The following is a 25,604-nucleotide window of genomic DNA, read 5'->3' on the forward strand; positions in this document are numbered from 1 at the left end:
ATAATAATTAGTTGAAAACATATTTTCATCAGTCATTTTTTTTGATCAATTACTAGAAATTTCAGGCGACCCCATTTTAATTCCAGGCGACCCCATGTGGGGTCCCGACCCAAAGGTTGAAAAACACTGGATCAATGTCTACAAGCCACATAATATATGGCATTTAATACAGAGGTCTGTAAATAGTAAATTAATTAATTTTAGTTTCATGTGAAAACCAACCAAATCTTCCAAGAACTGAAGAACAACCTCTTGTTTTACACGTAAGAAAACCTAGCCATTGCAATTTGTATACATAATGAACACTGAGTCATCTTGGAAACTGATCTTAGCTTTTCAATCTGTTTTTCTGTCGGTACTTTTTTCTGTTCTTAATTAAAGACAGTACATAATTAAGCCATATCCTGAGAAAAACTCAGTCCAAACATGCCTATAGTTCGGCGGTTATTGAGAATCTTCGTAATTCTGGAAAACTTGAGAGGACAAAGATCCAAATGAAGAAAAAAAAAACTTAATGTGTATGACTAAAATCTAAATTAACCATCAAACGACTTCGATGTTTTGCACAGACTTGTACTCTCTGATGAAATGTATAACCTCTCCTCCCACCTCTCTCTCTCTCTCTCTCTTTCTCACACACACAAAGCCGCACAGACACTAACTCTCTCCCCAGAGTCCTGACATTGTCCTCTAAATTACCCCAATAATGAGATTACAGTGTTTCCCTCTTGTGAAAGGTGGAGGAGGTGTGGGTGGGGGTGTTGTGAGCGAGCGGTGTTGGGGAGGAGGGGGGGGGGGTGCTGCTGGATTCTGGGAGGAGGTGATAGCAGCGTTAGCAGTGCAGCAGAGAGGGGAGAGACAGTTCAAGATAAGGATCGCTGCTACAGAAATGCACTCTGGGCCGCTGTGAGTAATTGTTCTGTCCTCGGTAACATTAGCTGTCATGATAATGGAATATTCACAGAGATTGATACTCAGACTGGCCGGTCTGAGAGGAAGGATCATTTAAAGAGCAGCACTGATCTTATAGTTCGTACCTGGGCCTGACACCTCTGCAGGCCTACAGTTACAGTCCCCCCCGCCACCCACCCACACACACACACACACACACACACACTCTCACTCTCCCTGCACAGCTCAGGAAAGACTGGAGATACACGCAGCAATGAAGATGCTGATTTCCAGATCTTGATGAGTTGGGAAACTCGAATCGAAAATGCAGAGAAATTGATTGTTGCACAGTTTAGATGCATGTCTAGAGATGAAGTCTACATCGTCCATTTTGTCAAGTTGTGTGTGCTTTAATGTGACACTCGTGTTCTTGTCAGTTGACTTGTCACCTTATCTTGAGTGACTTAAGCCACAATGCATGCATATTTTTTATAAGAGGTCATATAACGACACTTGATGTGGAAGTTTTATGACTTGGCAGTGAGGTTCCTGTAGCTCTACAGCAGGTTAGCAGCTTGTTTCTGTGTTTACCGTGTGCAGCATTTAAAGCTGCAGGCAGCTCTTTGTGCATTTTACCAGCCGACAACCAGCTGGTAATCACTATAGAGAAATGAATTGCAAAACCATCTCAGCAGTGGGTAGAGAGAATAGACCATAGGTAAAGATGGATGTAGCCTCTGGGATGTCACACACAGGTGATAAAAATTAAATTAATTATATAAAAAATAAGTTGTCATGTCATTTCATGAAGGAAATTAACCTTGGAGACCAAAACCATTGTTTTGTAATAGACCGTACACATGTTTATCTCTTGCAAAGTTGGGCGTTTCAATGTGGGAGGAGGATATTTGGTACTTCAGGGGTGGCCTCATTTTTCAGCCTCAGAAGTTGCTGCTAGGTAGAGAGCAGAACAAAGCCACGAGGACTGTGACTATTGGACCTAAATCAGAAAATTTAAATTGAATGTGAATGGTGCTCGTTGCCTGTTCTATGTGTAAGTGTGCAACTGTTTGTGACAGATTCACCATATCAACGTTATAATGTCACAATATGCAAGTGTTGCCATAATTGGTTCAGGCGCTCTCTTGAGCCACTTGTTTGTTGGATGTTGGGTGACTCTTGCATGTTCCTCCACAGGTCCAACCAGTTGGAGGACAAGATCACTCTGATCAAAGGCCGCATAGAGGACATCAACCTCCCAGTGGAGAAGGTGGACATCATCATCTCAGAATGGATGGTGAGTAGATTGACGCACATATACATAATGTAGCAGTTTGTGGGAATGTGGGAGGGGTCAAAACCTTCTACTCCTTAAAAAATCATACAAGTTTAGGTTCAATCAAACATAATGGCTGAGAATATGAGACATCTCCTGTGAGTGAAATGTGAGTTTAAACTTCAGATGTCACAAAGGAAACATATTTTAATATGAGTTATTATATCTTAGGTCCCTAGAATTCAGTTTAGTTTTGGTCAGGCATGAATGTATGCACTGGACCTGTTACAGTCGCTTGTTCAAATGCATTTCATGGCATGACTGCTGTGGACAGCTTGTGTTAGAGTCAAACCACTTAATGAATCAATGAATCAATACGACCAGTTTGAAAGAGGTGATGTGTATAAAAAAATGTCTGAAATAAGTTGTGTAAAGTGTAAAGTTGGTAATAGTGACAAATCACTAGCGCCTGGACATGGACACACAACATACTTGTTAACCAATATAACGGCCTCATCAACACACCCGCTAAGGATTTACTTATCATACCAGAAACAACACTGTGGTAAGCCACACCAGCACAACTAATGGCACATACAGTATATGACTTTATATATTAAACATATAGTGACAAGTCAGAATGTCCACTAAGAGATGGATCTATTATACGTTTCTGTTCAATTTAGCTCAGTGCGTAGCCAAAGCTTAAAACCTGTTTGACTTGATGTATATGCATTTAGTTCATTGAGAATTGTCAATATACCACAGCAAACCAATTCCATACTGCTCCACTCTCAAGAAGGTCTTTTTTTTAAAAGCTTGTTGATGGAGATAAGATTAGACCTCGAAATGTTTTTTTTTTCTTATCTATCATCTTTCTTGTACTATAAATATTTTTGCACTTAATTTGGAAACTACTGGTCTTGTCTACATACCGTATGCACCTGCCATTTGGTCTGTTCTGAGGCCAACAAGTGAGCTTCCACATGTGATATGAATCTCAAAATCGTATTTACTGTCCAGTAGTAGAACTTTGTGAACACACGTGTGAAGCGCATAAACTCAAAAGGTAGCTGCTCAACTCAACCTCAAATTGGTCCTTTACCTCCCAATGAGCGTGCGGGACCCAAGGTGCCAGCAGCAGCGATGCATGTTTAAAACATGGCTTAAACGCGGCTATACTTGACCATGAGCTCCTCTGAATACCAAACCAGGAAGAGCAGTCTTCCTTCCCCTTGATGCCCATTTATCAGGGAGATTCTCTGTGGCGATACAGGCGGGACGGCCAAAGTTGAACGCACCACTGAAGTCATCCTTAATTCATGAGCATCCCGTATCTGTCCCCCCTCCACCTCCACCATCCATCGTGAAACCCCAGGGTCATGAGCAGGGGTCGCCAGCCAGAGCCTTCCCATCCTCTTACCAGGGAAATTGAAATTCGGCGGGTGATGTGCCAGTGGAACGGTGAAGGATAGGGGACGTAATCTCTGATGACACCGGCTCACAGAGCGCTAATAAATCTAAGAATCCTCCAGTCACTTCTCATCACAGTGGAGATGGCAGACATTTCTCAGAGTGGCCAGGACTTCAGAAGCTGCCCTCCAATCTGCCTGTATAAAATGGAAAAATGACAGTTGTCACCGGAGTCGACTTTCTAGCTATAGAGCAAATGGCGTTAGACTGTATTAAAGTTTAATGGTTTCGTTCTATAGCCAGGTAGTGTCTTATTACCTCAGAGGGACTCTGAAGATGTCATCACTCTCATATTTGACTTTTTACATTTTTAGCTACAGATACCTTTTTGTCATAAAGGTCACTGACGCTGGGTTAGGTTTTCACGTATTCCCTCTTATTTGTGAAATTTACACATCATTGAATGTATTACTTGAAAAAAAAAAGTCCTAATATTTATAGAATATTGATATGCAGTTACTAATTTCAGTTGGTGTAGTAAGGGGATATAATATGGATTCCTAGTTAGCAGCTGAGTGTTTTTTAAAACTCTTTATTAAATGTTTATAATTTGGTTTCAGATGTATTTTATAAGAACAACATTTCATCCCTCCTGCTCCATTTCAATTTAATCTTCAAAGCTAACTTTTCTAGCCATAATGGCATTCGTGAAATTGCTTTATACATGTGAAAAAGACCATTTAAGATGCCTTTAAAGGAATGTATCTGTAACAATTGAGTTCCATTCTTGTTACAAGATATATTTTTGCTTATGCTATTAGAGAGTTTATCTTATTGATATACATTAAGCCTCACCATTCAACTCTCTCGCAGCTGTATCACAGCTGTTATAAGTAGATGCAAATGGAATCTGAACATCTCCTGCTGCAGCTGGCTTTTATTGTGAAGCAGTCACAGGAAGCGCAACGTATCTGACATTAGCACAGACAGCGGCTGTTCATCTAAAATGGCTCAACACAGCCGTAGATCAGTTTTTAAATATTACTGGGTGCACTGGAACGAGAAGGAGCAGCCACAGGGAGACGAAGAGCTTCAGGCAAGTCCTGCGTATGGTAAACAACTTTGATTGCTGTGCCCCGCTGTGGTGTAGAAAACTGGCATCTCAACTTATCATGGTTACTGACAACATGATGGAGAAAGGTCAGCTGCAGTGCAGGTTTGTTTTGCTGATCTATAATAAGATGCAACAGTTTCTCTAAAACTCTAAAAGTGTTAAACTGCACTCTCTCTTATTATGGTAACCAACTTCAGTCATTTTTATTCATCTTGGCCTAGTTGGTTAGTTCCTCCTTGCATTATGGCCAAGCATCCTTGTCTTTTTCAAGTGTAAATTTGGCCAGTAATGCAAGTGAAACAGCATCAAAATAAATGCTGCATCTTTATGACTTTGATCAAGGTTTAATGCCTCGCCTGACATGGCTGCAATACACGCCTCTGGTCTCATCTGACCCTGCTCAAAATACATTCACACACACACTAACACAGATTGGAAGCTTGCTATGGCCACCAGAGATTGGCCTAATTGGGTCAAAGCAATGCCAGGGATGCAAAGGGGGAATTCTGTAACTAAGAATAGATTAACAGCCAGCATTTGTGCATAGACACTGCATGCTTTGTTGTTGATGGGAACATAGGATTGATAGGATAAGAGTTTTCACACTCAAGATGGTTAGTAGTTAGAAGCTGTAGTGTAACAGTCTAGTGAGTCTGTCACTGAACAGTGTAATTAATCTGAAATTTGTAGAATTAATATGCCTTCAAATCAATGCTCTGTGGATCAAGCCTTGGGCTCACTGGCAGAGAAATGCACCGCTCCTACACTTAACAGTACATTCATTTATTGTTAGATTTATAGTGGTTACAAAAGTTGTTCTGTATTGAGTGCAAGGCATCCAGTGAAAAATGTTTAGGGCTCTGAAGAGGGACTGCAAACCAATGCAGTATAACTAAAGAGCCGACCGGCTTGAGGTGTTTACATTAGAGATGTACACGTTCATCACCAGGGCTCCATAGTGCTCTTAGTGGCCAAAACAGGGATTGCTAGCTTTAGCTGTCATGAAGCGATTAAAACAAGACAGCCTTGAAGTTGTTTTAAGCTAGGCTAATAATTTCCCCTCTCTTGTGTGTCTCTCTTGACCTGCACATTCACCACGCTATGATATAATAATGGAACGTTAGGAGACAGTGTTGTTTTTGAGGCAAATGCCGAGACTGCTCCCAACGGGAATGCGCATCAGCTGTTTTGCATGGATTTACCTCAAAAACAACTCTGTCTCGTTCTGTTATTATCTCATAGCGTGGTGAATGTGTAGGACACAACTTGTCCATGAGAGCGTTTTGGAGTTGTTGGATTGTGTATTTGATGAGTTTGATGAGGGAAACCAAGAAATCCCATGAGCCTCTGTAGCGTAGCTCTGAGCAGCTCGCGGCTCTGCTCCGCCATTTTAAAAATAGCTTGCACCGACAATTAAAAGTAATGAACCTACTGCTATGACTATAGGGATTATGGCAATGGGCCAATTTGGCAAAATGTTGAACTATCCCTTTAACTGTAATGTTTGTATTTCCTTGAAAACACATCTGTACAACATCTGTAAAGATGTGTTTCACTTGCTCATAGCGCTGGACATTTTAATTTGTTTTATCATTACTTGTACGTCTGTATTACTCTTTTATGTAATGAAAGCATTTCATAAATATCAGGTGTCAGAAATGATGGCATAACAGATTTGGGTTTTTAAAAGGAGCTGTAATTATCCTATACCAGAACATTGTAGCTCTGTCAATGATCTAAAAAGTTTTTTGTTGTTGTTTTTTGTCCAATTTTTAAATACCAAGTTACTTACCTGATAATTAAAAGCTGTTTTGGAAGAGAAAGAAAGGATAATGTCAGTGATGTCCAGCTGTCAGAGTTGTTGGAGCGAGCAGACAGACGGTGGTTACAGGGCTAATAGACAGAGTTGGGTGATGAATGTGGTGTATCTGTGGTGGCGCTGGTGGAGGAGGAGAAGAGGGCAAATGAGTGTCTGCTGTGGCAGTGTTTGAGAGACTGCCTTTAGCAGAACCACTGTCATTTCATAACTCACAACATTGATCGGTCTCTCTCAGCACACCACCAAAAAACAAACAGTCCGGAGCAGATAAGAGACTGGTGGGGGTGGGGGGTTGGGGGGCTGATGGGGAGGAGCAGGGCCGAGCTCCCCAAAGGCTAAATAAAGATTGTCACTCTGAGATCAATCACAGGTGATGGGCCTGCTAGCTTGATAGTGTTTAATGGCACATTCATACAATAACGGACATGAGAGTCGACAGGGGAGAGTTGGCTTCAACAAACTAAGAGTTACAAGTCAGCATGAAAAACTGAAGCCTAAAAATGAGCTCTGAAAGTCGCCTGCTAGAGATGAAGCACAAACAAGACAATAACTTTACTTTATCTGCATCCAGTGCTTCATGTTTTCAAGTGCATTCTGAATACATTAACCTGGACAGAAATAGCTACCACTGATATAATCTGTATTTCTGAGTCTATTTGGTAGAATTGAATTTCCAAATGTGGATGACTGTAATAATGCAGATGATTTGATATCTGTAAGATCAACCTAACAACTGTAATGGTGTCCGGATAGAAAGAAATCATTCACGAGTGTTTCCTATGCAGAGCTGTACTCTGACAGGAGCAGTAGTGAGCTGTTGTTTTCTAACTTCACTTTTTAATTCTGTGGAAAACAGCTTTTTTATTACATTTACCTTCTGGCATGTTTCAGCTGTTGTGGCTAAACTACAACTTCTGCGTATGAGCTTCAGACGATATGCAAAAAACAAGACAGGGTGATTTTTTGTTGTGTTAAAGTGTTCAATGTTTGTCAGTCCCCCTGGACTACCAGTTCCTTTGTTTTTTCAAGTTTATTAGTCATTTTAAAGCAGAAGTAAGCGAAATGTTTGTGTTAATAAAAGTCTTAAATAGTTATATCTTCTGACAGCTAGGGATGGGACTTTTTGTCGACAAATCGACAAAAAATCGACACATGCTCCCCTCGACAAAAAAAATGGAGTGTCGAAATGTCGAGGGGGCGGGGCTTGTGGGATTTCCATGTGTAAATTGCATTTTGTCTTTCAATATTTCCTATTCAAATAAACAGCAGAAAGGGCCACTTTTCCCCTAATGAAATAAAATATTTTAAATACTAGCTACTTGACCCTCATTCTGCTTCACATGTGACGGGAGCGTGCGCACATGCTGACAGGCGACAGAGTCAAGAGATCAGCTGTCCGGGCTCGCTGCAGTCTAGGTGATGGTGCGCTGTTGATGACGAGTCCGGCTCCGCAAAAAGGGCAAAACCATCGGCAAAACAGCTGGATGCAATGGTTGCATTCTTCGTGGAGGACCGCGGACATGCACGGAAGAAAAAAAAGAAAGAAAAAGAAACCGAATGCGTGCTGCCTCGACCACTCGTGCCGACAGCAGCGTTAATAAACCACAACAAAAGCACGTGTGCAACCCCCCCCGCCCGCATATCTGCTGCTGCTGTTAAAAAAAAAAAAAGGGCCGACAAAGTCGACACATGGGCCTCGACAATCGACAATCCAAATCCCGTGTCGTTCCCATCCCTACTGACAGCAATCACTTATATAGAGTGTTTGGTCTGAAACACGGGTCTGTCAGTCACTCTGCTCTGCTGTAAGCCGAGGAGAAAACTTTCCTTGTATCCTACAACCTCCATCCAATGAGGAGAGAGAACAGCATAAAGGGGCGGTCCTCTCTGTGTGTGCAGCCAAGGGATGCGCGTGAATGTGGTGACGTAGTGATGAGGGCGGGGGCTGCTAACTCCATCGGCTGACGCTTACTTCTGCTTAAGGTGAAATTAGAGAGGAAATATTACATTGAGCTCTGTACCAGGAAGAGCCCCAAACAATCTAATGCAGAGAGACATTGCTGGCAGATGTGCTATCCCTTGCTGAAGAAAAATATTTATAGTAAAGTAAAATGTTAAAAGCTCCCCAGACCTTTATCTTTGTCTTCATGGCTGCTAGATATGTGGGAATATCTGCGTAGGTTCTCAGTCGTGCAGATCATTGTAGTCTTTAAGTGCTGAATTAACTCAACACACAGATACAGTATATTGGTATAGTAGGCGGTTCTGACTACTTAGGTGACACTTTCCTCATATTGAACTCTTCATCAGCCCTGTAGATTTTATCAGCCTGTTGTATTTGTATTTCAATATATCCTGTTTCAATATGCCTTGAAGGAATATTAAGTCATTTGCTGTAAATGCTGACTCTGCATCATATATTTCTGATGACAGTCTGCGCAGAGGCAAAGGCCTGTATCCTTGAACAGTTCAACTTCTTATTAAGTTGTGGTAATTGACCGTGGATCAGTCTGTTTCGTTCAACTTGTTCAGTTTCTCAGCTGTGGAACATTTTCTTTTTTCCCACGTCTCTGATATTTTACCTGGAGGGGGGAACATGGTTTGACTACAAAAGAAATGTCAATGGCCCAGGAATATATAGATACACAAACACTAACACACACACGGTCCATAACAATGTGTGTGGTAGTGTTGTGAACTCAAATTAATGGCAGCCTTTCCTCTTTAGCCTCATTATCAGTGCTGGGAGCTTCACCTGCCCAAGAAGAGGGTGGTAGTCATCAGTCATCCTGTCCTTCAGTCTGACTGACTGTCAGTCACACACACACACAATCTCTCGCTCTCTCTTTCTCAGATAGACACACACAGATAGACAGAGACTCAAATGAAGCAAAATAGATGCACGCCCACACACACGCACACACATACACAGTGACAGCGCCACAGGTGTGTCCATCCTCTAATGAGGATTTATTGGCTGTACTTACTTCCCTAGCACCTTCAAACACTCCAGGAAGTGTTTTCAACCAGCTGCCCCTGTAACAAAACTTCTGGTGCATGGATACGCCAACATTTTTTTTTTTCGTGTCTTGCCTCACTCCCGAGTCCATGACAGTAACAAGGGAGAGCCCGTATCGCCCGTAATTAGCTTAGCTCAAACGCTGGAAGTGCATAGGTAGTGTTAGCCTGCCTCCACATAAAGTCATCAGATAAACTCTTCAGCAACTCTAAATGGAAACCGGCGGGCCGATCTTCGTCTCAGAGCTGACAAAACTCTCCGGTAAGGCATCTTGAGCGGTCAAATGCCGGTAACGGGACGAGATTGGTCAGAACGGAGGGTTCAAGCAAAGACGGTTTATTTTGGTTCAAGCTAGCTACATCGAGGGTAGGTTAGCTTCCTATTTCAAAGTAAAAGCACAAATTCTATCGTCATTTCATATCATCGTTTATTTTGTGAGAGTAACCGGAAGTGCGTTGGTCACAACGGCTAGCTTGAGTAGCGCCGAATTCGTCCGAATAAAATTGTAAACTGCTGGTATTTAGACAAATTAACGGCACACTGCTGATCTAAACGGCTACTTTCTCACTTAAAAATGTTTGAAATGTCGATAAAGTGATATATTTACAGAGTTTAGAGCTAAAATGAAATCAGCTTCTGACTGCTGATTTTGGCTCGGGTAGGAGGCAGGCTAACACTACCTATACACTTCCAGCGTTTGAGCTAAGCTAATTATGGGCGATGCCCGTATCTCCCTTGTTACTGCACGCACAGTTGAAAGGATGGTGTCTATCTGCTTGTCATGGACTCGGGAGTGAGGCAAGACACAAAAAAAAATGTTGGCGCATGATCATCCCTTTAACTTGTCCCGTTTGTTGATTTGTTGGCTTTTTTGTTGCTGTGTTGAATTGTGATCAGAGTTCTGTGTGTAGTGTACCGTGTAGATAATCACACGATTTTCACGTATGTTTTCTTTAAATTTCCACACATGTTTCCTTCTGACGGAGAGATTCAGACAGAGACACAGAGATTCCCTAAGTATTTCTTTTCATTCATCCGTCATCCATCACTCATGTCACATAGGCTTACATTTTTATAAATGTGTCAATCCACACAATCCATCAGAAAGATGAATCCACGTTGCATGTTAGTACACCATGCATCTCTTTCTCTTCCTTCATGCCCAGTGAAGCAGTAGTGGTATAATAAAAGCAACAATGTTATTTGTTTCAGTAAAAAAAATACTGTTTCTGCTCAAAAAGCTTTTTTTTTTTTTCTGGAAAACAACCAAAGTGAAGTGAGTGTTCTCTGGTTTGCAAAGCATTGCAGCATACACAACGTGAACCTGACGACCTGATGCATCCCTCAAACAGACATCCTCATAAACCCAAACCCATAATCCTGCATCACTCAGATGACATTGTTGTGGAGAGAAATGGCCTCCTTGTTCCTTCAAAATGATGAATTTAATAACGGCCCATGAATGCTTGGACAAGTACACCACCAAATACAAGTGTATTAGGATTTTATGTGTGAATTCACAGCTATAACTTCTTATATCACAAAGACACACAAAGGCAAATAATGTTTTATGTTGCCGCCTTAGCTTTTGACCAAACCAAATGAGCTTTAATGTAAAGGTGCCTTTCGGCAAATTTAAATGGTTAATTCATGCACACAGATGAGTTGCACCTATATTAAATATCAGATTAGGCGGTACTTACAACAGCTACCAGCAGCCTGTAAAACAAGACATTTAATTAGGTTGTCCTCTCTTTATGCATTCACTTGTTCAATGGTATTTAGATAAACAACCATTTTGCAATATCATCAGTATTACAATAACAATGTGCTACACTGTAGTTTGTTACAATAATTTAGATTTGTTTTATTATTATTACTATAACTTAAAATTATGTCCTTAAAGGAAAACTTTGTCAACATTCATTTTAATAAGATATATAAGATATTATTTTTATTCTTGCGAATGGAAATGTCAAGACCGACAACACATAAAATGTTCTAGTGCCAAAAACTTCAATCTGTGTCTGCAGTTCACAGTATATAAGATCACTACTTGGTGTCAGTGAACTGAAACTATATTGCCGCACAAAATATTATGATACTGCGCTAGTTCAGTTAAGGGTAGAGAAGTTCTAGCAATGGGGGGATGCTCCATTTGTGAAATTTGGGGCCCATACCGATGTTCAAAATAACAATTTGGCCGATGGTCTATGCTGGTACTGATGTTTTTTCTCTGCAAATCATCACTCTGTTGTGGAAAGGAAACCAATCTTCATTACACCACACAACCGACATTTTCATTCACTTGACTTTACCAAATTTAACATGAATGCACCCCCCTTGCATCTCAGCAAACTCACATCCCCCCAAAAAAAGAGAAATAAAAACAGGCTTCTCCTCCGAGTCAGCACAATATGCCACTGAACAGATGAACATCGGCCACTGCCATCAGTATTTCCAGATGGCCGATGTCAGTCAATGATGCAAATATTGGCCGATACCGATGTTCAGCAGATACATCGGTGCATCACTAGAGGTTAGCGAATACAAGATTCATAGGAGCAGCAAAGATTGCAATATGCACACATTTCTGGCTGGCACAAGTTGAGGCAGATATATACTGTCCAGTGCTGCTGGAAAGTTTGTGAACCCTCCAAACATTGTGCATGTGATTGTGGCCAAATAATTCACACAATAAATAATGATTTATCATTCAAAATTAATAATTTTATATTTATAATAACAATAATAATTCAATTTTGGACGTTCTGAAAGCATCTGGTTTGTCCAAGTGCTCTCTGGCAAAGTTTAAACAGGCAACTTTGTTCTTTCTTGAGAGCAGAGGCTTCCTTCTAGCAACTCTCCCATGCATGCCGTGTCTATTCATTTTTCGCTTGATTGTTGATGCATATACATTTATCCCATATGCTGCCAGAGAGGTCTGCAGTACTTTTCTAGTGCTTCTTGGTGAAAATTTTGATGGCGGTCCACTTCTAGGCAGAGTTGCGGTGATTGGCACGACAGTGGTTTGTTTGTTTTGCCTCACTTTTTATCAGTGTTGCTCAAAACCTTTCCTAAGGACATCTTATTTCATTGGTCTGCTTAATCGATTACTTGAGCACCCACATGTGTTTCTTTCTTTCATCTGTGTCTTTTGATTTTACCAGTGGAGCTGGGGTTCACTTAGTTTTGCGTATACTCTGATTCCATGTTTCACGTTGTTTGCTGGCTACTCACACAGTTCCCTCAATACAAGTAACATGGAATGGATGGATAGAACATAAACATAACATTTCATATATAAAAACTGGTGACGATAAAATAAGAGAAATCTATAATACTCAAGGGGTTCACAAACTTTCAAGCAGCACTGTATACTGAAATCAAACACTCCAGTGCATTAGTGTATAGAGACGGGACTTATAACTAGAAGAAAATAATGCACTGAGTTCCTGGTGAGTTCTGAGATGATCTAGAAGCTGTAACAGCAAATAAACACACACACACACACACACATAGCTGGTGCATACATTGCTGCTGCACTGCTGTCTGTACATCTGTGCCATCTGTCTAGTGCTAGTAAAGATGTGATGCAAAAAAACCCACCAGAATTCAAATGTGGGACCACGAAATTAAACAAATGATGACGATTATAGGTACATGCACATTCTTCATGCATCCTTTGTATTCTGCAGGCCATGTGAAAATCATTCTAACATATCTTAAAAGCACAGACAGGATGTCCTTGGTTTGAGAAGAGCCACTGCTTCTGATAACCTTGTAGCTATACTGCAAATTACATCGCTGTTGCGCTGCCTTTTCATTTGCATGGCTTTAAAATGGAAATTAGGCCGATATTGAAAACCTCCACCATATACACTTGAAGCAATAACACACTAAAATCTATTACAGCAGTGTCTGGGATATGTTTATGCTAATTTGGAGCAATCTGACCATAGACTAGTATAGAGGAGGCATGTTGACGTAGAGGTGCTGCCTTCACTGTTCAGTGAAGTGTGAAAGCAACCCCCCCCCCCCCCCACACACACACACACACCCAGGGAACACACACATTCATGCATGCACACCATCTCCTTTATTTTGCCTTGGCCCTCCCGGGACTGGAAGTGATGATGATCTGCAGTAATTGAGGAACACGTGTGTTGAATGCAGAAGGAGAGAGGAGGAAGTGGAGGGTGGAGGAAAGTATAAACTGCTGATGCAGATTTTGTACCCGAATGTCTCCTGGTACCTATAATTGACAGCCAATCAGTCTCTCAAGGGTTGATGGACAAGGATTCTGTAAATTGTAGCATGCCATCCCTTTTTCCTCTACTCTGCCTCCAGCAACCAAAGACAGGAGAACACTGCAGCAGTAATTATAAGAAGTTCTTTATTATAGAATAGCTTTTTGCGTAACATCAAGGACACTGATAACTCAATGAACCAGGTAAAGTCCTTGACAAAAACACAAAAGACAACTGTAAAAGTGTATTTGGCGTGTCTGTGTGTGTGTATTCTTGTATATATAGATGTGTATGTGAGCGTGTGTGGAAGCCCACTCAGGGGAATGTGTTTTATATGCTAATTTTGTTAATGTGTATAAGCTGCTCCAGCCCATTCTCATTAGGTTTTCATTAGTCTCTTTTATGGAAATGCACAGTGACTATACTGCAGAGTGTCGCCTCCTCCAGCCTGCTCCAGCCTGACAGTAAACGGAGCCGTTTTCTCCCACTAACATCTCCGCCTGTCTGTAGCACTGAGGCCGCAGACAGATGGATCGATTGGTGGGAATGGTATCAGAAAAGTTAGTAAATAAGCACGGTGTCCAGATTTAATCTTGTTTTTCTTAATACAAGTCAATAAAGATAAAGTGAAGTGAGATAAAAGGAGAAAGTAAGGCAGATAATCTTTTCTTTTTTGTTTTTGTTTTGTGCAGTTATCACCCACTAATTTCTAAAACTAGGTAAATCACTTTTCTCTCATGCACTGGTATTGATTAACTAACACGTCGGTGATAGCAGATACATCAAGATCACTTTGTGATACTGAGAATAAAACAGCACAGGCCTTAACCCTTAGTGGAATCCCTCAACTTTTTGAAGTTTTTGTTATTGACTGATTGTACATGTGGTATGAATGCAGTGAAATGTGATCAAATATTAGATATTGCGGTTTAATGCACAGAGGGCACTGTCTTGTCTTGTAGAACATTAGGGTAGGTTCACACTTGTTTGTTTCCAGAAGTTTGAGAATAGAAAACCATATTTTATTACCAACATGAATTTTATGTTTAATCATGTGTCAGCCTTTCAATCGAACATAGTTCATCAATCCCAAAAACCCCCAAATCTCCACAGCCGCTTTTACAATGGAAGGTAATAAGGTGTTTGCTTGTAATAGGCAGAGGTAAACCAACTCACTTTCATGGGTTCTTAGGGACAAGGCTTTTGGAAAAAGACCAAGAATACAAATCTCTGGGAGCACAGGGATTACGCCCTGGAGGAGGTTGACGATAAAGCTGAGGTGTGACTCTGCTTTCAGGCCTCTCTCTCTCTCTCCTACCCCCTTTCCTTCAAGTGAATCAGTGTCCTGTGAAATTGGCCTCTAAATTACGAGGCCGGTGTACTCTATGTGAGGGTTTTAAAAATGACCCGCTCCGCCGCTAAGGACATCGACTGGACCACAACAGTCAGCAGCAGACGAGCCGCCAGTCTGACTTTGGTTCGAGACCAGTCCGCTATCAATAAACGGAGAGGATGTTTCTCTTTATCGCTTGGCGGAGGATGAGTTGGTTATATCGGCTTTATCGTTGTCATCATTATCAGCTCAGGCATATGACAGCGACGGTGACGATCCTGCAGTTATAAATCAGGCCTGTTTCCCCCGTTTGTCTGCTGCTTGCCCTCCTCTCCTCTCTCAAGTCTGTATTTGAATAATAAGGCTCTTATCTCCTGGAATTACTATTCAGCTGGCCACTGCATTCTCTCTCTATCACTGTCGTGCTCTTCCTCTCTCCTGCTCCCCACATTCTCTTCATCATACAAACACACTCAAACAAAAACACACATTGGCTCTTAATCTTCCGCCCTGGCACTCACCTCTCCTTGTCCTTCTTTGCCTTCACTGAGGAGAAATCAGACAGATTAGATTATGAAACATAACTCAGGCCATTTTGTTATCTTTTTTTTTTTTTTTTTTTACTATCCTCAGCAGCAGTTGTATCACTGGAGAGCTCCTCACATCTTCCTTGCTGTGATTCAGCTCTCCAAATAATGCTGTAACGAGCCATTTCCCTAAAAATCTCTACAATTGAAGTATAAAATACACCACTGCAGCAGTAACAAAGATTTGCTATCGAATTGATCTCTTGTGATGAAAAAAATATGTCTAGATTGAAAACTGGATGTGCCATCTTTCTTTATGGTCCAATTTTAAACCCTAAAGCACCCAAGCATTGATGGTATTTTTGTTCCTGAAGGAGGAAGCCGCCAGTTTCACAGCTTTGTAAGGACTGATATGGGTCAGAAGTTGCAGTAAAATGCACAAGTAGGGATTTTGCTCCACCCCCTTTCTCCTTGATGGAGATATGCCCTCCCATATGTCTGAACCAGCCCAGATGTTGTGCTCACAAATAACATATTGAAGGGGGCCAGCATTGCAGCTTGAGCTTGTACGATTGGTTGGTCGCCTGGTTGAGGGACTGGTAGGTAGAAAAAGCCATTTGTCAGCAGTATCTGCCACTCAGGCCGAAGCCAACAAGATGTGGACAAAACCCAATTTCAGCATTAATGAAATAATGCCACGGTTAATGTGCCGTCTACTGGAGCAGAACAGGAGGTCAGCCCAGGGTCAAGCCTCTGGATGCCGGGCGTCAGATCACGTGGGCACATCACTCGATTCACAGTCACTGCTAATTCAAATTTTCACCCTGGTGATGTTGGATTAGAAAAATAATTGAATTGTCTCGCGGCTCCTGCAGTTATTACAAGAATGCAGGTGATGTTGACTGAGAAGCAGTTTTTTCTGGGGTTTTTTCTATAAGAAGCTGAGTTAATAATGTGTATTTCCTCTTTTCCAGGGTTACTTCTTGCTGTTTGAGTCCATGTTGGACTCTGTCCTGCATGCCAGAGACCTGTACTTGGCGGACGGTGGCTCAGGTAGGTCACACATTCTTAAGTCCTTATCAAAAAGGGTATTTACATTAAAATCTGTGTTGTTGTTGAATTAGTTTCAGCTTGATATATTAATTATGATATAGATATGTTCAGATCTCAGTTATTGCAGCTTTATTGAGAGTGATCAAACGTTGGCTGTCAACCAAAGTGGCATGTGGGAGTGGGAGGGGGTGTCAAGGGGCGTGGATCTGCTACAGTGTCACAATGTCACAGACAGATGAACCCACCCACCCTCCACCAGGATCAACATCTTGTACAGTCGGTGACTCAGGTTTATGCCAGCATTGCATGGCTTTTCACAAAGCGTCTCAGTTCGCCACACCTGAATCAAAGACTCCATGCTTTACAGCACTATAGATAGATAGATAGATAGATAGATAGATAGATAGATAGATAGATAGATAGATAGATAGATAGATAGATAGATAGATAGATAGATAGATAGATAGATAGATAGATCTATCTATCTATTTACAGTGCTGTAAATCACTGTGTGTTTCAGTTCGCCACACCTGAATCAAAGACTCCATGCTTTACAGCACTGTAAACAATATAGATTGATAAATACATAGGCAATGTGGCATATAACTAAATGATTCAAATGAAAAACTAACTGTATTGTCTCTGCCAATACTTAATGTATTTTATTTGCTTATATATTTTCGGGGGAATTTAACATTAAACCATTACACCAATACCAAGGGACAACTACCCTTACTTAAGATTAAGATTTACAGTGCAAAACTATGTGAATTAAAAAAAAAAAAAGGGAACAAAATAACACCAAAGACTAACAGGAACAGTAGCAAGTGACAAGTTCCACAGTTTGTTTAAAACAACATGTATAATGACTATTGTAGTGTATGGACTATATTTTTATGTAGTCAGAAGTAGTAGTGAGTAGTGATAAGTAGCCTAACCGTTTTAATGTAGTGATATGTGTTGTAACATTCTGTTTTCCATGGTAACGCCTGGTCTGTAGTAAACGTCTGTGAAGTGAAACCGCAACATTGTGTCCGCCGCCACTTCCTTTTTAATATATGTTGTTAAAGACACAACAACTATAGTGAAGTTTAACAGCACACCTGCTTCAATCTTGCGTTGCAGGTTCTTTCTCTGCCCTTATCAGGCAGGTTGGTGCTAGAATATTTATACAGTGAATGAAATTATGAACATGCTATGTACGTACATGCACGTGTTAACAACTCACCAGAGGAATATTTTGAAGGGCAGTGGCGAGGATATTTTATACAACTTGAATGAATGAATGAATGAATTAAATTCTTTATTCAGTCACATCACACAATAGCAAACATTATCGACACAAACATTATCGACAAAATAGTGACTGAAAAGGCACAGGCAGAAGCATAATGCTTATATTAATGCCTGTCCTACATACCAAATTAAGCTACCTAGCATTTTTACAATATAAAACATAAAACACAAACATAAGACAACAACTAACAAACAAACAAGCTAATGAACAAACAATACTAAATTAAACCCATAGACTGTAAAAAGAATGGACGTAGCGTCCGTGACGTCACCCATTGGTTTTGGTGAGTCTGTTTTGTGCCGCTACTACGGGGGTTTGAACCGCGCCATGTTGGATTTGACTTTCCATATTTGGAGAGGTGCGGCCGTAAGCCGGCCGAGGGCCCGCCCACTGGCCTCGAAGCAGCGGTCTCCGGACCTGTCACTCAACGTTTCCGCGCCCTAATTGGCCTGAATTTTAAACCTAATAACAGTAAAACGGTAGAGTTTTTAAAAAATTCACCCCCCTCAGAGTGTGTGCGGGGGTAGAAACTATCGGTTGAGACCAAAAAACGTAATGGTACCAGGCTTTTAACATGTTTGTTGAGGACGTAAAGTCGGCTATTTTAACATGGGGGTCTATGGAGAATGCTCCCTTCCGGTACCAGCCCCCAGAGGAATCCGAGGGGATTGCAGTTTTTTGAACGCGGAAGTGAGCTTCACTTCTCAGACCGACAACTGCCCCCTTGACTAAACCAGAGGAAAAAACAAACAAACAAACAACAAAAACAAAACAAAAAAAATAAAGCTACCCAACATTGTTACAATATGAAAAACAAACAAACAAGCAAACAAACATAAAAGCAAAACTAAACCAAAAAAGGACCAGAACCAATAAGATTAACAGTATTTAAATATATAGTAGTAAATACATTTTTAAATATCAGAGAAAAAAAACAACAAATAAACATTAACATTTGTAGCCTTCAAAAATTGCCCTGCATACCTTTTTTTTGTAAACCGAAAATGAACTGCACATTCGTAAATCCAGGTTAGCCTCATTCCATAGTTTAACTCCCACAACAGATATACATCTCCTTTTAGTCTCTTTTCTAGCTTTTTGTACAACAAATTTACAAACATCACGCAAATTATATTTTGACTCATGTATTGAGAAAAACCTTTGTACACAGACAGGGAGTAACTTGAGAGAGTGTTCTGCTCTCCAATGTGAGCCATGCTCAGAGGTGGTGCGACAAACAGCTGAGTGGGAATGGTTGAGTCGGTGGGGAGGCCCGGCAGCTCACCTCAAGCTGACACACAGCTGTTTTAAAGACAACATGTCTCCTGAGTGGCTGGAGTGAAGGATGAGCCAAGACGAGAAACATGGATGCAGCAGTTGAGTTTGGCTTCTGTGCTTTTTATATTTTGCCTCAGTAGCAACTTGGTAGTGTCGGTTTGGCCTCATACTGCTGACATGTTGTTGTACCCTTGTATCATCTTGTTTATCCGTTTTGTCGTGCAACCATGAAAGAAAAAGATGATAATGACGAAAACATTTCTAATCAGGTTTTTGAGTTAAAATAATGAAAACCTACAGCATGGTGCACTTTTCCTCAGGGAATTTCCTCCGTTTGTGTGTGTGTGTGTGTCAGCCTATGGGGTCGTCCCACCCCTGCCACACTGACTGGATTTAATGTCTTATGCCACATGTGACCCAACTAAAGGACGGTTCCACCACACTGCCTTTAGCGGCTCCTTGGATCATCAGGGAGAGGTCACGCTCACCTATAGAGACAGATCTGTTGCCGAGGGAGATTGGACAGGCAGAGGTGCGACCTGAGTGAGTCAGAAAGTGACAGGTCAGAGGACACCATATGGTTCATCATGAGCCTTCAACCTTGACGCCCAACATGGGCTGCTGTCACTGCCAGGGAGCATTGTCGGAAGTTTTATGGAAGCGTATAAAGTACACAACTGTACATTGTTTGTATTTTGATGATTTGAATGTAATAGTGGTGTCAAGAAATGACTTATTGTTCTGTAACTGCGCATTTTGTTGTATTATTTCATTGATTACTAGTTTGGTTGTTTCATGTTATTTCTGACACAGTCGTAACGGCAGGTTGCTCCTCTCTTCATCATTTGAAAGACCTCTGGAATAACATGTATAAGCACTTAAGTGTAATATAATTTTTTTCTTTTTGTTTTTTTGTCACAAGTATATGATCAAAACACACAAAAGACAAAAAAATGAATAAAAACAAACAATTTGAAACTCAAGAGAAAAACATTTCACAAACACGTACTAACGCCGGCTACAACTACCCACACAGCCTGAGGATTTTCACTACATGTCTTAAAACAAATGTCCACAAAATGTCATGATAAATCCATGGCAATACTCGTAATGTAACTTACCCAATAATCCAATAATATTTCCTTTCTCATGTTGGTTCACCTATGCTCGGTTCGTCCTGATAAACAGTCTGACCAGCTATTCTGTGAAGTCAGATGAGACTGAATGAAATGAAAATTGTTCATTTTTTTTAAGGTCAGCTGGTTTCTCATAAGAACTCAGACAGCGTTCAGATCCGGACATTGGCCAGTGTTGCCCTTTCACACATGTAGAGCACAACAGGAGATTTTCTGTGTCAGACATATTCTCACCTTGTGGAAATGCTCCTATTTGCTCCAGGCGAGGATAGAGTGCAGGACGCAGGAGAGAAACGTCATAATGAGGCCCACTTACTTGTTTTGAAATCTCCATTTAATATTCTCCGGACATTTTACGTTTGTTTCTATAGCTCCTCTGGGTTAGTGTGAAAGCACTGTGAGAGATTGAAGTTTATTGAATGGGTACAATGGTTTATTTCACTGGTATCAGAAACTAAAAAGAGGTTGGTTACCATTGTTACCAGTGTCTGTTCTGTGAGTGGAGAGTCCTCCATATTGTTATTTTTTGTTCAGAGGTAAACGTGCCCCACGCAGTATTTATGTGCAAATCTGTGAAACAGTCGTGCACGTTAAAGGGATAGTTCACCCAAAATTCAAATTTCACTCATTATCTACTCACCTTCATGTCAAGGTGTGTCTTTTTGGACTTTCTTCGTCCAAAAAGACACACCAAAAAACATCCAAATACCTCCATATTGCGTCTGTAATGTCCCTCTGGTATTGAAGCCCCGACATGAGAAATTGTTCCGCCGGTGCGAGATTTGCACTGACACAGGAAGAGCAGTGAACCGAGACACTGGGAGCTTCCACTACAAACAAGCTTGAAATATATACTTATTTAATTTTTTTCGGAACAATTTCTCATGTCGGGGCTTCAATACAAGAGGGACATTACAGACGAGCAGTATGGAGGTATTTGGATGTTTTTTGGTGTGTCTTTTGGGACAAAGAAAGTTGGTATCCATTCACAACCATTATATGGACAAATACTGCTGTGCGGACCCCCCCGTAACTCAGAGAAGGAACGGGGGACTCTGAAAATTCTCACAGCTCTTAGTTGACATGAGGGTGAGTAGATAATGAGTGAAATTTGAATTTTGGGTGAACTATCCCTTTAACACAGCTACATGTTACAACCACATCAAAGGCACACACCTCAACCTAACTTATTGAATGTTGATCTTAACACAGTAATTGTGTCACGTTGCATTTATCAACCTCTGTTATTAAGTGTATTTCAGGTTTTTAAGTGTGTGTGCACACGGCTGTGCTGAGTTATTAGTCCAGCCCTGCAGCACTGCTGCTGTATGTGTGTTTAAGCTACATTAGAAGAGAGTTACAGCGGCTCCCTCATTCTCCCCACTACATTAACCTCCCCTTCATCCTTAAATGTGTCCCTGCATGCCTGGCACAGCACAGCGTCCAGGGAAAAGGGATAGGTTTTGTCCCATGCCCCCCTCCCACACTGTCTTTCCCTCTTTCACTGCCGACCAATGGGGGGAGATGGAGAGAGCAAGAGAAAAGGGTGGAGAGAGGGAGGGGGGGGGGGGGGGCATGACAAACGGGCTGTGAGCAGCGAGTCGAGAAGGACGCAGATGTCAAAGCCATGAATCTGGGGACGCCCGTGTACCCCCCCTCCTTCTTCCCCTTCGTCTTTCTCCCTCTCCATCCACACCAACCACAGCACCCCCCCCTTCACCTATTCGTCTCTCTCTGTCTCTATTTCTTTTCCAGCGTGTCTCGCAGACGGGCCTGTCCCAATTCTGCCCCATCAGCAACTCTCCCCCCTCCTCTCACCTGGCCCTCATAATTACTCACTCGGTTCAATAATCAGAGTAAAATGAACTGACAAATCTGCTGTTTACGTGTCTGTGTGTGTGTCAATATGTGTGTGCACAGTCATTAGGTATTGTGACACTCACAGGGTCACGAGTAGGCTTCAGCTAATAATGAGGGGCCATGAGTTGCCCATCACTGAGCTGTCACCATCCATTCACACGTTTTATGGCCCAGTGTGTTATATGACACTATATGCGCTAACATGCATGCCAGGCAAAAAAGATAAAATGTCCTCGTTTGAAGGGTGGTGTGTTTTAAAGAATAAAAAATGACTGTACACAAGTTTTTGGTTTGTTTAACAGAGAACCAAGTCAAGTTTGTTTCACAGCAGTTTAAACTGATTCTAAGGCCTAGTCCACACGAGCCCGGGTAGTTTTGCTCCGCGTCCATACGAGTGGTGTAATAAAAACACTGCGTACACACGCAACCGTGGAATCCGCTACCAAGTGACGCAATGCACGTGTGGAAGGCTGTTTTAACCAATCAAAATACAGAGGAAACCGCTTATGGATCAAAAGGCTTGGGACGGAATCATTTCTATACAAATGCTGTTTAATAAATAATTCGTTATCAAGAAATCCGCTTATAGTGTTCATGTTTGGTCATTTTATGGATGAAAACATGCGCAAAAACAATTTAAAAACTACGTGTAGCCTATTTGTTTTATTTTCGGCGGTGTCCCTTTGACGTGCACTGCTGCAGCAGCCTGCACATGTTGCTGCGCTGTGTCTTGACTCTTGTGCTGTGTGTTGTTGTGTGCTGTGTGCATATATAGCCCCCCCCCCCCCCCCCCCCCCCCCCCCGTTGTACCCGGTCTGACAGTGACATAGGCTATTGCCTGTTCATTCATGAAAATCATCCCGAAAAACTCTCAGTCAAACAAGGTGGGGAATAAGAAACTGCGGCGCTACTGTAGTAGTTCTGTAATTTTTTTTTTTTGGAATTCAAGTTTTTATTGAACTTTTTAAGGCTCGGTACATGGCAAACAGAGTATTTCTCCGTAGTTCTGTAATTTTAAAAACACACCGGCAGCGGCCCCCGCTGATCTGTAGCGTCACTTGTTACTGTAAATGATGCTGTGTGGAAAACCAGCTGTGGTCTGTGATTGAGGGTGAGTTTGGAGCATAGACTGTAAAAAGAATGGACGTAGCGTCCGTGACGTCACCCATTGGTTTGGGGGAGTCTGTTTTGTGCCGCTACTACGGGGGTTTGAGCCGCGCCATGTTGGATTCTACTTGCCATATTTGGAGCGGTGCGGCCGTTGGCCGGCCGAGAGCCCGCCCACTGGCCTCGTAGCAGCGGTCGCCGGACCTGTCACTCAACGGTTCTGCGCCCTAATTGGCCAGAACTTTAAACCTAATAACAGTAAAACGGTAGAGTTTTAAAAAAATTCACCCCCCTCAGAGTGTGTGCGGGGGTAGAAACTATCGGTTGAGACCAAAAAAATGAAATGTACCAGGCTGTAAATATGTTTTTTTAAGCTGTAAAATCGGCTATTTTAACATGGGGCTCAATTGGAGTTGCTCCCTTCTGGAGCCAGCCCCCAGCGACAGCCGAGGGGATTGCAGTTTTTTGAACGCGGAAGTGAGCTTCACTCCTCAGACCGACAACTGCCCCCTTGGTTTGGAGCAAGGGGGCAGTTGTCGGTCTGAGAAGTGAAGCTCACTTCCGCGTTCAAAAAACTGCAATCCCCTCGAATTCCTCTGGGGGCTGGTGTCAGAAGGGAGCATTCCCCATAGACCCCCATGTTAAAATCGCCGACTTTACATCCTCAGTAAACATGTTAAAAGCCTGGTGTCAGAAAACGTTTTTTGTTTTTTTTTAGTCTCAATCGATAGTTTCTACCCCCGCACACACTCTGAGGGGGGTGAATTTTTTTTTAACTCTACAGTTTTACTGTTATTAGGTTAAAATTCTGGCCAATCAGGGCGCGGAAACGTTGAGTGACAGGTCTGAGCAGCTCCGTGGACAGCTGCTTCGAGGCCAGTGGGCGGGTTCTCGGCCGGCCAATCCAACATGGCGCTGTTCAGGCCGCCATATTTGAGTCACAAAAACGACTCCCCAAAACCAATGGGTGACGTCACGGACGCTACGTCCATTCTTTTTACAGTCTATGGTTTGGAGCTGACAAGAGGATCGCCCTGACGACCGTTTCGTTATATTTTTCTCATCGAAAAACTATACAAATAGCATTTAGATGATGTAAAAAAAGAAAAAAAAGAAAAGTGAAATAATAAAAATCCACTTTGTCACCTCCATTTTTGCGAGCTCACGTCAACTTCTGCAAACTGCAGCAAACAACCTCTGAGGGCTGGCAGTGTTTACATCAGCACGTGTGCAGCTATGACGTAAACGAGAAAAACAATCACGGTTGCAGTGTCCACACGCACCCGGTGAAACCAACCCCGGCCCAAAACCCCACCCTGGACTCCGGTTTCAAAAAACCACGGTTTCAGGGTTCCAAAAGCACGGTTGCGTGTGGACAGGACATACAACCGGGAACATATGTTCACGGTTTCAAAAATACCCAGGCTCGTGTGGACAAGGCCTGATTCTCAGGACAATTTTATTATGCTTCCCTCACTTTCTATTTTTCTCATTTCAGAAATGTTGTTGCTGGAAATAGAGCTGTAGGCCTACTGTATGTAGGCTAGTTGTTAAGTTGTGTAATGGCTAAAAAGAAAAGAAAAAAGAAACCTCTCAATCAGCTCTTAACTTTATGATCACCTTTCTGCCTTTCATAACACATTTCCCCAAAATGTGTATAAGTATTACTAAAACATGTTCTTGTGTGCTGTGTAGAGGAAACTGAAAGCTTGTTAGATGGCTAATTGTAGCATCTGCTAAGCTAATACAAAGGGCTATTCTGTTGCGAATCGCTGTTGCTGCATGCCTAATGGCTATAGATTCGAATACAGCCAGTTCTACATATGAGCTTGATTGCTGCTGCTAACTACAGGTGGTATCCAGCAGCACCAGTAATAACTCTTATTTCTTGTCTTGAACTGAAGTTAGCCCACTAACAAGCCAATAGCACTGTTACAAATGTCCCTTTTCTTGTTCTTTAAAGTGTGTTGGTAAAGAAGCTGATATAGAAGTACTTCCTGTAGCTATCTGCTAATGTTAGCGGTTGTTGATAGCTTCTTACTAATTTCGTTTGCTTTTGCTACAGCTAACTACTTGGAGTTACAATCAAGTATTGCTAACGTTAATGGGGGTCCATGCCTACAGGTAATACTCAGAAAATTAGAATATCGTGAAAAAGTTCATTCACTTCCCCATGATTGCGAACTGTACTGAACCAGACAGAGAGCTGTTAAAGGCTCAGGAACCCTTTG

The 25,604-nt window shown here is 41.8% G+C and overlaps 1 protein-coding gene across 2 annotated transcripts in view; it reads left to right on the forward strand.

The window, feature by feature from the left end:
• Nucleotides 1-25,604, forward strand: part of prmt3 (protein arginine methyltransferase 3) — a 66,170-nt gene that overhangs the window by 8,174 nt on the left and 32,392 nt on the right. For both annotated transcript variants that reach the window (XM_085771260.1, XM_085771249.1), the window contains exons 10-11: nucleotides 2,089-2,188; nucleotides 16,617-16,695. In XM_085771260.1, coding sequence (XP_085627386.1) covers nucleotides 2,089-2,188; nucleotides 16,617-16,695 — 179 coding nt within the window. The remainder of the gene's footprint in view (nucleotides 1-2,088; nucleotides 2,189-16,616; nucleotides 16,696-25,604) is intronic.

Source organism: Trachurus japonicus, chromosome 3 (assembly GCF_045865225.1).
Source record: "Trachurus japonicus isolate A0001 chromosome 3, Traja_1.0".
Taxonomy (NCBI): Eukaryota; Metazoa; Chordata; class Actinopteri; order Carangiformes; family Carangidae; genus Trachurus; species Trachurus japonicus.